The 14137-nt window shown below is 45.2% G+C and overlaps 1 protein-coding gene across 1 annotated transcript in view; it reads left to right on the top strand.

Annotated features, from left to right (window-relative positions):
* adamts17 (ADAM metallopeptidase with thrombospondin type 1 motif, 17) overlaps positions 1–14137 on the top strand; it is a gene marked incomplete at its 3' end in the record, with an annotated part of 224751 nt that overhangs the window by 190934 nt on the left and 19680 nt on the right. Inside the window, exons 21-22 of the mRNA XM_080730035.1 lie at positions 10381–10585; positions 13888–14040. Of these exons, the coding sequence (XP_080586161.1) occupies positions 10381–10585; positions 13888–14040 (358 nt within the window). The remainder of the gene's footprint in view (positions 1–10380; positions 10586–13887; positions 14041–14137) is intronic.

Below are 14137 nucleotides of genomic sequence, written 5' to 3'. Positions count from 1 at the left end.
TTAAAAGCAGCAGTTGCTAATAGGTCATTTAATTCATAATATTGGCCTACCTGCTGTTAGTTTACACGTTAATGCGTGTGTAACAATAAAGCCCAAAGGACCAATAAAGCAGCAAATAGTGCATTTTGTTATCATTTCCTACGCCATTGTTCACAGCTGAGAAGTGCGAGACACCGCCATGAAAACCAACCAATCAAAACACCGCACTGACGCACCACACCGTCAAACCCCATCTTCTGAGTAGGGTTGGTGAGTGCGTGCACTCAGCACACCGGTGCGCCGCCCACTGGCTCATCGCAACAGTCTCTCTGTTGCACTTGATTTGCAACTGTTAATTTTCAAAGGCCCGGGACGCAGGGCAGGAAACAAAATGTATATATATCAAAGCCGAAGACTCGCTGTGATGTTCTCCCCTGTAATGCGGCCGTCTTCACAGTCTCTTTGATGTGGAAGTCAACCCCCCGGCGAAAACAAGTGCAAACATCCTCTAGCATCTCACCGTCAGGTGTTAGGCTGCGCAGTATTTGAGGAGTGTGTAAGCGTCTCAGGTTGGTGAGACGTGTGCTTAGGGACAGCATGTCGTCGTTGACGGGTGGAAACCTCGTATCTCCCAAGTTTCAAATGTGTACGTTCTTTGGCAAAGTAAAGCCCTGCTTCGTCATACAAGGCCGTCGCACAAAAGTAGTGAAAACAGCAGATCTACAAGCACACAACGCCTCGCGGTGCGAGGCGTTGTGTGCTTGTAGATCGGCTGTTTTCACTAGTTGAAATCATTTTTAAAATGATAAATGCAAAACGAACGGTTTTGGACATACAAGGTTTCCACCCGACAACGACGATATAGCGGTTAAAGGGAAACTCTCTATCAGGCATCAAACAGATAGCTGTCTCTGATGCTTTCACTGATTAAAGAGATCACTAACGACTACAGAACGAGTTTGACACTTGTATGGCCCAATCAATCAACCAAGTGCACAACCCCTTTGAAGTTCAACGGGAGCAATTAAGAGCTCTGGCTGAGCTCCCCCCTCCCCTCACAGACTTTTCTGTCCCTGCAAGTGATGAATTTCAGCATAAACAGTGGAACAGAACCAGAATACCGCCAGAGGGATGTGTCTTTCTGCAAGGAAACACCCCATCACAATAATATAGTGGCTAGACTGGCTACATATACCGGTATACTGTATCAAAAATATGCTTAAAGAATTATTGAATGCTTTAACCAGTGAAAAATAGCAGATATACAAGCTCACAGCGCGGCACACGGTGCCGCGCTGCGAGCTTGTAGATCTGCTGTTTTTGAAAAAGTCGTGAAAATGTGTGCAAATCTTTGAATATATGTATTTTCAAAGCGAACGTTTGTAACTCAAATTATGCTTCTGGGTGGTCCCTGGAACTAAATATTTTGAGATGGGTGTCCGTGGCCAAATAAATATCAGTTTGGGGGTCCTTCACATGAAAAGGTTTGAGAACCTCTGACATAGTAGTCTCTCAAGAACAGACTAACTGAGCTCCATTTAAGTGAAAAGGACCTTTTCTTTGACGATGGCTGGCCAGATTGCTGACACAGAAACATAGAAGGATTCAAAAGACACTTATAGAATCAGGTCAAAATTCAAATTTTCACACTTTTTCAAAAATAGCAGATCTACAAGCTCGCAGCGCGGCACTCGGTGCCGCGCTGTGAGCTTGTATATCTGCTATTTTTCAATAGTTAAACCATAAAATAATGATACACAATATATAGTGTACCCGTTCTGAATGGGTTAAAGCTACCTAGCTTCCCTTTAAGACATACTCTGGATGTGATCCCCGTCATCCCTACAGCCATAGCTCCGTCACCTCTGGACAGATTGGGATGAAACTTCACAACCTACAGCAGGGTTCCCCGATTAGTTTTCCCCAAGGGCCGAATTATGTCTAGGTTACCAAGCTGAGGGCCACAACATTGCAGGGGGCGACGGTGGTGTTTTGCATTTATCATTTTAAAAACGATTTAAACTAGTGAAAACAGCCGAGGCGTTGTGTGCTTGTAGATCGGCTGTTTTCACTACTTTTGTGCGACGGCCATCGTATGATGAAGCAGGGCTTTACTTTGTGAAAGAACGTACACATTTTGAGATACGAGGTTTCCACCCAATAATGATGATATACTAGTGTTGTTGCTGCTCTTATACCACCATTATTACTGGGGTTGGTGGGGGCCAGACAGTAGCCTGCCGCGGGCCGCAAATGGCCCGCGGGCCGCCTATTGGGGAACCCTGACCTACAGTATGGGTTGACAGTCGCCCCATGGACCTGACTTCTCAAATATATTTCAAATTACCTGTGGAAAGGTATTTCATCTGTATCCATTTCTCCTGTGTCGAACCAAATCAAAGTGGAGGAGTAGACAGTCACCTTTCGAACGCATAATGGTGATGTTGGACAAATACATGTCATTTCATCAACATGGGGGAAAGCAGCACTTACAAGGGTTGGGTAGGCATCTCTCTGAGTGCCATTCTAGGTTTCTAGTTATTCCGTTTTCAACATTCATCCATGATAGGGCATTCACGAATAGTGATTTTTAGTATTCGAATTATTCGACCTCAAAGTATTCGAATAGTCGAATATTCGACAGGACTGGCCAAACTGTCAAATATTAAGTAAGCAAGAGGCGAACATTGTGAAAATAGCCGATCTACATGCTCACAACGCCTCGCGTTGCGAGGCGTTGTGAGCATGTAGATCAGTTAGTTTTGCAATATTTATCTGTGGAATCGAGTCACATTAAATGTAACACCTACAATTCCAAGTGCTTGTCAGGGTCGGGGTCCCCAGTTAAAATATGTTTATTTTGGGGGTCACGGCCTAAAAAGGTTTGAGAACCCCTGGTATAGAGCATTAACAAATTCCTCCACCAGGGGCATTGACAACTCATTATTATGAGTTCCTATCTAGCCAAGCTTTATAAACTATATATCTTTTAAAGAGAAAACAATAAAAAAATTAAAATAAGCGAATATTCGACTTTGGTGAACAACATCGAATAGTGACTTTGATATTCGGATATTGGAATATTCGAATATTTGGTGAATGCCCTAATCCATGAGACCCTTACTAAGGCCCCTAGTCCGCTTTATTTGACACGTTTCTTCTCTGTACAAACAGCTGATCCTTTCAGACCCACTGGGTTATTAGGATTCAGGGACGTGCTGGCCATTGGGAAAAGTGGGACAACTCCCGAACGGCCGGTTTATTCCCGGCTGGTCCAGGCCGGCCATTAGGAAAAAAAAATAAATAAAATGTCGGCCTTCGTTCCAAGTAAATCGTCATTGTCGGGCAGAAATCTTGTATCTCCAAGTTTCAAATTTACTTTGCTTCATCATACAAGGCCGTTGCACAAAAGTAGTGAAAACAGCAGATCTACAAGCACACAACGCCTCGCACCGTGCTTGTAGATCGGCTGTTTTCACTAGTTTAAATCATTTTTAAAATGATAAATACAAAACAAACAGTTTTGGACATACAAGGTTTCCCCCCGACAACGACGAAATATAACTAAAAAGAAAAGAAAAATGAGGGCCACTCCAACTCTTTTTCCCGGGCTGAATCAGGGGCCCAGCACGTCCCTGTTAGGATTCCCCACATGGAACGTCAGAGTGAGAACACAACACTAGAGATTGAAGAGGGAAGGAATGAAAGGACAGGACAGAGTCTTTCAGATAGAATGAGATAAACAATTGGAAAGATGTGTGAATCAAGGCGGAATGTCAAGATGGCACCGCACAGGGGGGTATCTAATGGGGGGGACGGGACAAGTCCCCCCCGGGCCGCCGCCCCCCCCCCCCCCCCCCTGATTTATAACAGGGCTAGGGTGGGCTGCAACCCAGGGTGCTGGGCTGCAGCCCAGGGGGGGCTGCGCTAGGGTGGGCTGCAGCCCAGAGTGGGCTGCGCTAGGGTGGGCTGCAGCCCAGAGTGGGCTGCGCTAGGGTGGGCTGCGCTGCGAACGGCCGGTTTATTCCCGGCTGGTCCAGGCCGGCCATTAGGAAAAAAAATTAAATAAAATGTCGGCCTTCGTTCCAAGTAAATCGTCATTGTCGGGCAGAAATCTTGTATCTCCAAGTTTCAAATTTACTTTGCTTCATCATACAAGGCCGTTGCACAAAAGTAGTGAAAACAGCAGATCTACAAGCACACAACGCCTCGCACCGTGCTTGTAGATCGGCTGTTTTCACTAGTTTAAATCATTTTTAAAATGATAAATACAAAACAAACAGTTTTGGACATACAAGGTTTCCCCCCGACAACGACGAAATATAACTAAAAAGAAAAGAAAAATGAGGGCCACTCCAACTCTTTTTCCCGGGCTGAATCAGGGGCCCAGCACGTCCCTGTTAGGATTCCCCACATGGAACGTCAGAGTGAGAACACAACACTAGAGATTGAAGAGGGAAGGAATGAAAGGACAGGACAGAGTCTTTCAGATAGAATGAGATAAACAATTGGAAAGATGTGTGAATCAAGGCGGAATGTCAAGATGGCACCGCACAGGGGGGTATCTAATGGGGGGGACGGGACAAGTCCCCCCCGGGCCGCCGCCCCCCCCCCCCCCCCCCTGATTTATAACAGGGCTAGGGTGGGCTGCAACCCAGGGTGCTGGGCTGCAGCCCAGGGGGGGCTGCGCTAGGGTGGGCTGCAGCCCAGAGTGGGCTGCGCTAGGGTGGGCTGCAGCCCAGAGTGGGCTGCGCTAGGGTGGGCTGCGCTGCGAACGGCTGGTTTATTCCCGGCTGGTCCAGGCCGGCCATTAGGAAAAAAAATTAAATAAAATGTCGGCCTTCGTTCCAAGTAAATCGTCATTGTCGGGCAGAAATCTTGTATCTCCAAGTTTCAAATTTACTTTGCTTCATCATACAAGGCCGTTGCACAAAAGTAGTGAAAACAGCAGATCTACAAGCACACAACGCCTCGCACCGTGCTTGTAGATCGGCTGTTTTCACTAGTTTAAATCATTTTTAAAATGATAAATACAAAACAAACAGTTTTGGACATACAAGGTTTCCCCCCGACAACGACGAAATATAACTAAAAAGAAAAGAAAAATGAGGGCCACTCCAACTCTTTTTCCCGGGCTGAATCAGGGGCCCAGCACGTCCCTGTTAGGATTCCCCACATGGAACGTCAGAGTGAGAACACAACACTAGAGATTGAAGAGGGAAGGAATGAAAGGACAGGACAGAGTCTTTCAGATAGAATGAGATAAACAATTGGAAAGATGTGTGAATCAAGGCGGAATGTCAAGATGGCACCGCACAGGGGGGTATCTAATGGGGGGGACGGGACAAGTCCCCCCCGGGCCGCCGCCCCCCCCCCCCCCCCCCCTGATTTATAACAGGGCTAGGGTGGGCTGCAACCCAGGGTGCTGGGCTGCAGCCCAGGGGGGGCTGCGCTAGGGTGGGCTGCAGCCCAGAGTGGGCTGCGCTAGGGTGGGCTGCAGCCTGCAGCCCAAGGTGGGCTGCGGCCCAAGGTGGGCTGCGGGCCCGCGGCCCAGGGAGGGCTGCAGCCCAGGGTGGGCAGCCCAGGGAGGGCTGCAGCCCAGGGTGGGCAGCCCAGGGTGGGCTGCAGCCCAGGGTGGGCAGCCCAGGGTGGGCTGCAGCCCAGGGTGGGCTGCCCAGGCTGGGGGGGGAAGTGGGCCGGTGCAGTGGAGAGAGGGCCGTTGCTGACTGGCAGCAGCCAATCACATTCATTGGGCCATCAGTTGCTCCAGCTCACTCACTCAGTACTGACAAGGAAGAGGCCTCCTCTCCCCTCCCCCATACCTGTGTCCCGTGTGTTAATAAATCAGCTATCAGCAGCATTGAACACAGGTGGTTCATCATCACTCCTTCACTCAAACAAACCAACTGTTGAATGCAGAGAGAATTCTGAGGGTTTTGAGGAGGAAAATGCGGGGGGTAAAAAGAAAGGGGGGTGCTGAGAAGGAGAGAGAGAGAAAAAAGCAAAAAAGAATAGAAGTTGCTGCAAAATGTAAAAACATTAAGGATATGTTTGGTGCTGGGAATCAGGAAATGGGATTACTCTAGGCTCCAAGACTGAAGAGTTTGATGATGAAGCCAAGTAAGTTCATGCTAGTAGTGTGTGTCTGATGGTGATCTGATATCTATTGATCTAATAGATTACCTCTAAGTTGAAGAACCAGCAGTAAATCAACCCAAAATATCCAAAGGCAAAAAATAACCGATTTATAACCGTTTTTGAACATAAAATAACCGATTTTTCGGCCGCGCGCTTCGCGCGCGGCCGAATCGCCGGGCCGTGCGCTTCGCGCACGGCCAATGTGGGCTGGTCAAAATATGTCCCCCCCAACTGTGGAGTGCTGGATACTCCTCTGGCACCGCATACTGTAGTCAAGACTGGAGACAGATCAGAAGGGAAAGAATACAAAAGGGGAATGGGTGGGACTTTCAGATAGACAGACAAAGAAGGAAGAGTCAGATAATTTATAACCAGCGGCGGTGGTAAAAGTTCTCACATGTCTTACTTAAAGGGGAAGACCACCCATTTTCAATATTGAACTGTGTCATTAATATACCTTAGAGGAGTTGAGTGGAAATAGAAAAAAAGTTCCCCCCCTTCTGTGTTGCCTAGAACTGGAGGATTGATTTTGGGGTTTGTATTGTAAAGTACAACTTGATGACATCACACATTGTACTTTACAATACAAACCCCAAAATCAATCCTCCAGTTCTTGACAACACAGAAGGGGGGGAACTTTTTTTCTATTTCCACACAACTCCTCTAAGGTATATTAATGACATATTTCAATATTGAAAATGGGTGGTCTTCCCCTTTAAGTAAAAGTATCAATATTGCAATGTAGAAATACTCTATTACAAGTAAAAGTCCAAAATTCAAAATGTAAAAGTACAAAAGTATTGGTATCAAAATATACCAATACTTGCGCACAGCGCACGGCTGTAGATTGGCTTTTTTCAAATAGCCAAAGTTTAAATAGGGTTGAAGTGGTATGTGGTAAATGTACTGTATGTTTGTAATAATAATCAAAATCTACAAAGTAACTAGCAAGTCAAGTTTTCAGATAATAATAGTAGAGGAAGGGCACGGAGCAAAGTATGGTTGCCAGCAGATAAACTCTTTTTGTGCACGGCTGACTAAAAACGCAGAGAGCGCATTCTGTCCCAGAGCCAGTGACGCACCTGTCACTCACTTCCAGGACCCTCCCTGTATCCACCTTTGACTCACCCGATTGGACAGAAAGGGGGAAAATCCGGCATCTATGTGGAGAATTTTTCTGCTCCAGCATAAAGGTCTGCGCTTGCCTGGTTAATAAACCAGACCGAACACAACAACACCCCCTGGCGGTAGTGGTGTTGTAGTACAGTCTGGAACCGATCCATTGAGATTCTATTTCCTCAACCAGCTTCAAGGGTTGGCCAATCAGGGTTGTATGCTTGGGGCACATAGGCTTTAGCCCGCCCCCCAGAAATGAAAGCTCTTCCTGAAATCCCAGACTCTCTACCCAAAACGAAGTGTGTGATAGAGGCTGGCAACGCCAGGCAAGGTCTGCGCGGCACACAGAAATCCTCTACTGGCATGAAACCGATCCATTCCCATTGAAATGCATTGGCAGAATGGGGAATCCACTCTCATAGGTACTTTGGTGTGACCGTGCCCTAAAAGTACAGTATTTTCCTATGAGATGTAGTGGAGTAGAAGTAAAAGTATAGTGAAAATGAAAATACTCCCGTAAAGTAAGCAATACTCAAATTTGTACAGTACTTGATTAAATGTACGTACTGTAGTTACTTTTTCCACCTCTGATAACCAGGGAGTTTCTATTGGCCAGAGTCATCAGCTCATCAGACATATTGTAGAAGACAGTTCAGCTTGCCAGAGTCCCAGATGTAGAGTGCTAATACTTTATGAGGGTGTGTTAGAACTTGATTTAGACTAAGATGAAATGATGTCTTCTGCCACGTTGTACTTCTAAGATTATTGCAAATAAAAATGGAATAGTGAAGAAATATACTTTTTTTTTTTTTTATGTTTTTTATCCCACGGTTTTGCAACCCATTTTTCTCACCCGGTGACTACCTAACCTGTAGTCCTGGTTTCCGCTCTCCCCCTGCCGCGCCAGGGGACATTGGGGAGCACCCGGCTGGCTAGGGGGAGGTAGTATAGAAACCAGGACTACTGCATGTTTTTGTGTGAGGGCCTATGCCCAAGGAGACATGGGGAGAACATGCAAACTCACCACAGAAAGGCCCTATCGCCAACCCCACCTAGGGTGTGGGTGCTGATGACGCGGGTGGAGGAACACGCGAGAAGAAATATACTTTTAAGGAATTAATTAAATAGTTATTTTACAAATGATAACCATTAGGGATTGAGTTGATTTCATCCACTCCATTTCCCTGGCCTTGGAATGTACTCAACTTATAGATGAGCCTGTATACAGTATATAAGTACACATTTTTAAAACACTGAAATAGGAGGTCCATGGATTTGAATTAGCTGCTAGATCATTAATTACAGAACACAATCTGTCTTGTTGTTGTTTTTTAATAACTATAATGGAGGATCATGGCACAGTTCTTTTTGTTATATTTTCTTCTTAGTTAAGGGACTCTTTGTAGTATTAATGCACAGAGTGTGTAGTAATACCTGCTTTGATTTGAAAAGCATGTGTGTGCGTACGGTTTATGTGTCTATGTTTTATGTTATCTATGTCCACGCATGCCTTACATGTACAGAGTAATATTCTTTGTTATCTTTATTTTTAGGCTCCTTGAATAATAATAGTTTAACTTTTAGCCAAATGTCATTTAAAGTTATACCATGTAACTTTTTTTATAAAACAAACCTTAAAATTGTTCTAACTGTTAAATCGCTAAAGTTTTAGAACACCCACTCCATTATTTTCAGCTTCTAAAGCCTTCTCTTTATATGTTTTCTGTGATCCTCGCCGGGGTCCGGTTTTCGCGGAAAAATTACGTCATCATACACTACCGGCCAATCACAGCGAGGGTTATACACTGCCGGCCAATCACAGCGCATCTTGCTGACTTCTCAGGAAGTAGCTTGCCTCAACAAAACAACAGCATTTACTCGGGTGAAGGAGTCCGTTTCTCCGGAATGCCTGAACGCACAGGAACCAGGGACCCCTCTAAAGATAGATCTCGGCGAGGTGGAGGCAGACGCGGGGGTGTGAGGCCCGGTCCGCGGCGAAAAAGCGGCCGAAAGACGCGGAGGCGACCGCGGTTTGCTATAGAGCTACTGACCACTAGTTGAGCAACTTACACAGTATAGCTTTAAGGGAGAGCTTAAAATGCACATATTGGATTAAGATGACCTATGGTGCATCTCTAATAAATCTAGCACCTCAGGCTGGCATAGGAAAACATTAAACAGCTACTCTATGGTATTCCATAGCACTTGAACTAAGGTCTGCTACTGTACAATAGTGTCTTCCTTTAAAAACGGTCTAAACGAATGAAATGTTTTGTCATCGTTGATCTTTGCATAGCCTATTCTGTTTTTATTTTACAGCACAATTGAGTCTACTCTTGTCATATGAAATGTGCTATGAATACATTTGACTGGACTTGAAAAACACCAACAATTCTGGAGGGAGCTTTAACTATTAACACGGGGAAAGCATCTTACATTTTAGCTATATTTTACAGTATAGCCACATATTCTTTAACCCATTTAGGCCTAGAATTATTGACTGCTTTAACTATTGAAAAATAGCAGATATACAAGCTCACAGCGCGGCACCGAGTGCCACGCTGCGAGCTTGTAGATCTGCTATTTTTGAAAAAGTCGTGAAAGCGAAGGTTTGTAACTCAAATTTTGCTTCTGGGTGGTCCCTGTAACTAAATATTTTGAGATGGGGGTCCGTGGACAAATACATATCATTTTGGGGGTCCTTCACATGAAAAGGTTTGAGAACCACTGACATAGTAGTCTCTCAAGAACAGACTAACTGAGCTCCAGTTGCCAGCCAGATTGCTGACATAGGAACATAGGTTTTTCAAAAAATCTTAGAAGGATTCAAAAGACACTTATAGAAAGCGGATACAAATTCAAATTTTCACGATTTTTCAATAGTTAAAGCATAAAATAATGATACACAATAATGTTACCCGTTCTAAATGGGTTAAAAAAAACTCTTGATCCACGGCCAAATACATATCATTTTGGCGATCCTTGGCACAAAAATGTTGATATAATCAACCTCAGGAGTCTTAATGGGTTAATGACATTGCATAGAAGATATTAGAGGTTTGTGAGCATTGGTGAACCAAAAAGGAGAGGACCCATGTGATCAAACACTTGGAGGTTGATTGAACACTCCGGCTGTGTGTGTCCCAGGTGGGTGACAGGCGAGTGGGGGGCCTGCTCGGTGACGTGTGCCAAGGGTCTCCAGCGGAGGGAGGTGGGCTGTGTCTATCAGCTCCAGAACGGCTCCTTCATCCACACCAGGGACCTGTACTGCCAGGGATCCAAGCCCCCCGTCTCGCAAGGCTGCGAGGGCCGCCTCTGCCTAACCATCTGGGAGGCCTCTGAGTGGTCCAAGGTCTGGCACACGCACGCACGCACACATGCACGCACGCACGCACACACACGCACACACACACACACACACACACACACACACACACATAGGGCTGTCACGATTATGACATTTTACATGACGATTAATTGTCACTCAAATAACTGCGATTAACGATTTAATTGTGTTTTTGTCATTGACAATTACATTTCGGTTTGGCTTTTAGGCTTTGAAGTTGCACATGGCAATTATGACACATAACTTAAATATACAAAGAAATTACTGACATATTTGACAACTATATACTTAAAAAAGAACATTGATAGTGGAAATAGCCGATGTCGCGACGCGTTGTTTGTAGATCTGCTATTTCCACTACTTTTTTTAAAGTGTTTGAAACTATATTAACATTTCTCAACATGGAAACGATTATGACGATTATGCAAAATAATTGTGATTACTTCAAATAATTACGATTAGACGATAATTGTGACAGCCCTACACACACACACACACACACACACACACACACACACACACACACACACACACACACACACACACACACACACACACACACACACACACACACACACACACACACACACACACACACACACACACACACTTCAAATGTTTATTTATGTCTATATAATCAGAGGTCCAAGTATTGTTGCAAGAAGGCCTGTGTGCTGAGGCTAAGCAGTGGGTGTGGGACGGAGTTCGGGGAATCCATGAAGAAAGACTTTTCGGCACCAAAGTTGTTTTGGAAGAACATATGACACCTCAGGAGGGGAAAGCGAGGAACCGTCCAAGCTGTGTGCAGCAAGGATGGGACTCTGCTGACTCCAAGTGAGGGAGTTGTGGGGCGGTGGAAGCAGGGACGTGCTGGGCCCCTGATTCAGCCCTGGAAAAAGAGTTGGAGAGGCCCTCATTGCGCGCTATAGAGAGAGAGATCTCTCTATAGCGCTGCTGCTACTCAAAGATTTGCCATTTCAGATCATGACAAGTGACAAGCCAGTGGGCCAATTACATGAGTTATATTTCGTCGTTGTCGGGTGGACAGCTTGTATGTCCAAAACCGTTTGTTTTGTATTTATCATTTTTAAAAATGATTTAAACTAGTGAAAACAGCCGATCTACAAGCACACAACGCCTCGCACCGCGAGGCGTTGTGTGCTTGTCTGCAACGGCCTTGTATGATGAAGCAGGGCTTTGCTTTGCGAAACAATACATCTTAAACTTGGAGATACGAGGTTTCTGCCCGACAGTGACGATTTACTTTGTTGGCCGCCCAGCCCCCAAAATGGAACGAAGGCCGACATTTTATTAATTTATTTCTTCCCTAATGGCCGGCCTGGACCGGCCGGGAATGAACCGGCCGTTCGGGAGTTGTCCCGCTTTTCCCAATGGCCAGCACGTCCCTGGGTGGAAGGAACACTTTGAGGAACCACTAAACCCAATGACATCAAACCCACCCTCCCTGACAAGGGCAGAGGCTGAGGATGATGGGGGATTGACGTCAATCTCCCGAGAAGGAAGTTACTGAGGTAGTTAAAGGTGATACACCATGAAATTTCACTTTTCCTATTTTAAAACCTTTTTTTGGGGTCCCACTAGCACCTTCTATCCTCACAAAGTCCCATTTCTGAACGTTGTGTCTTTCTCTGGTTTTAAGAAGGCGAAGGTTAAAAGTATCCCACGGGTTCTCAAAACAGGCTATCCAGATTTGCTGCCGATTGTGACGTCATCTGCCGATTGTGACGTCCTCATAAAAAATAAAAAAAAATTGAAAAGAAAAAAAAGGGGGGGGGGGGGGTGGCGCAGTTCAGGCCAAAGGTGGTACTGCAGCTGAAATGCTCTGAGAGCCATTCAAAAATGAGAGAGGCTCTCTATTCAGGAGTGGTAATTTAGCCTCAAACCTTTTGAAAAACGTTTTTGGGACATAAACAATATGACATAAATACTTTTTAAATGCATGGTGTATCACCTTTAAGCAACTCCTCAGTGCAATAGCTCCGGGGGTTGATGCTCACTGGATCGGTTTGCAGTCGAGTGTGCTGGGGGGGGGGGGGGGGGGGGGGCTGGGATGAGGATCAGCATCTCTAAATCTGAGGCCATGGTTCGCAGCAGAAAACCCATGGATCGTGCAGTCCAAGTGGGAAATGAGACTTTGCCCTAGGTGATGAAGGAGTTTAAGTATCTCAGGGTCTTGTTCACGAGTGAGGGGAGGACGGAGCAGGAGAGCAGCCGTACAAGTACAAGGATGCCTTGTACCAAGGACATAAACACTGCCAGTCAGACAATAGGAGAATAGACAGTTACGAAGTGCATAGACGGCAGAACGTTGTTACATTATACAGTATAGTTGACATTCTTGTCAGACGAAGTGGACTTAAATAATGGATAAAGGAAGAAAAGAAAACGCCTCCTACAAATTGAGCGGCTTCCTACTGTATAATGACTGATACTGAGCAGTAACTTGCACACATTTAAAACACACACACACACACACACACCAAAATGATTATTTTATCATTATTTTACGCTTTTTGTGATCACTTTTGAATAGATCACATGTATGAAGCTTATTTATTTGTAAAATATTTCCGAAACATTATTTTTATTTTAGCATCCATTTTTCAAGAAAAAGTTGACTATAGCTCCTTTAACACTCGGGTGACTGAAAAAAAAAATCACTTCCACTCTGACTGCATTTATCAGTCAAATTGGCAGGTAAATTCTCTCCCTTTTGGCCCAGGAGAGCAACACCTCCCCTGCTGCCAGCGGGGGTTCTATTGTCTTCCAAATGTGAATTAGCATTTCAATTGACCACTCAAATGGGGAGCGCAAAAGGTGTGAAATTCTCTCCTTGCTTCTGGGAGGGGGAGTAATTGGTGTGAGACCTGTCTTTATGACCGATAACTAACAGTCAGAGTGGTATAATTGTATATTATTTCATACTTAGGAAACGTTTCAGAAGGGGGGAAAAAACGAGAACATTATGTCTTGAGTATTTAGGAAAAGTCATGGAAGGGGAAATTTCTGAAACCTTCACGGGGAGAGTTATTGCACTTTGCGATCTCAAAATCGGTCAAAATGACCTTTTAGTCACCTGTGTGAATAGGCGGACAAAGATGTGTCACTAATAATTTTCTGCAAACATAAATCTCTCTTTCTCTCACTCACTCTCTATCTCTCTCTCTATCACTCTCCCTCTTACTTTCTCCTCTTTCTGCCGTCCATATACCTTACTGTTTCTCTTCCTTTCTGCGTCAAATCACCAATCTTGTCCTTTCTTTCCTTGTATACCTTCCTTCCACTAGTGCTCCTCAGAGTGTGGCAGTGGGGTGCGCAGGCGGACAGTGTCCTGTACCAACCCACAGGGCAGGTGTGACCCCCTGTCCCAGCCTGCCCAGCAGGAGCCCTGTGAGGACCACTCCAAATGCTACGAGTGGAAGACCGGAGACTGGTCCAAGGTGGGGGCAATAGCTTTCAAACTTTTTGTGACCAAAGCACATCAACGGGCAAGTAAAAATGTCACAGCAGATCTGTTTTCATAGCGAAAATACCTAA

The sequence above is a fragment of the Nannobrachium achirus genome (assembly GCF_963921795.1).
Source record: "Nannobrachium achirus genome assembly, chromosome: 7".
Taxonomy (NCBI): Eukaryota; Metazoa; Chordata; class Actinopteri; order Myctophiformes; family Myctophidae; genus Nannobrachium; species Nannobrachium achirus.
The sequence above is the reverse complement of the archived record's forward strand: the minus strand, read 5'-3'. Positions and strand labels throughout refer to the sequence as shown.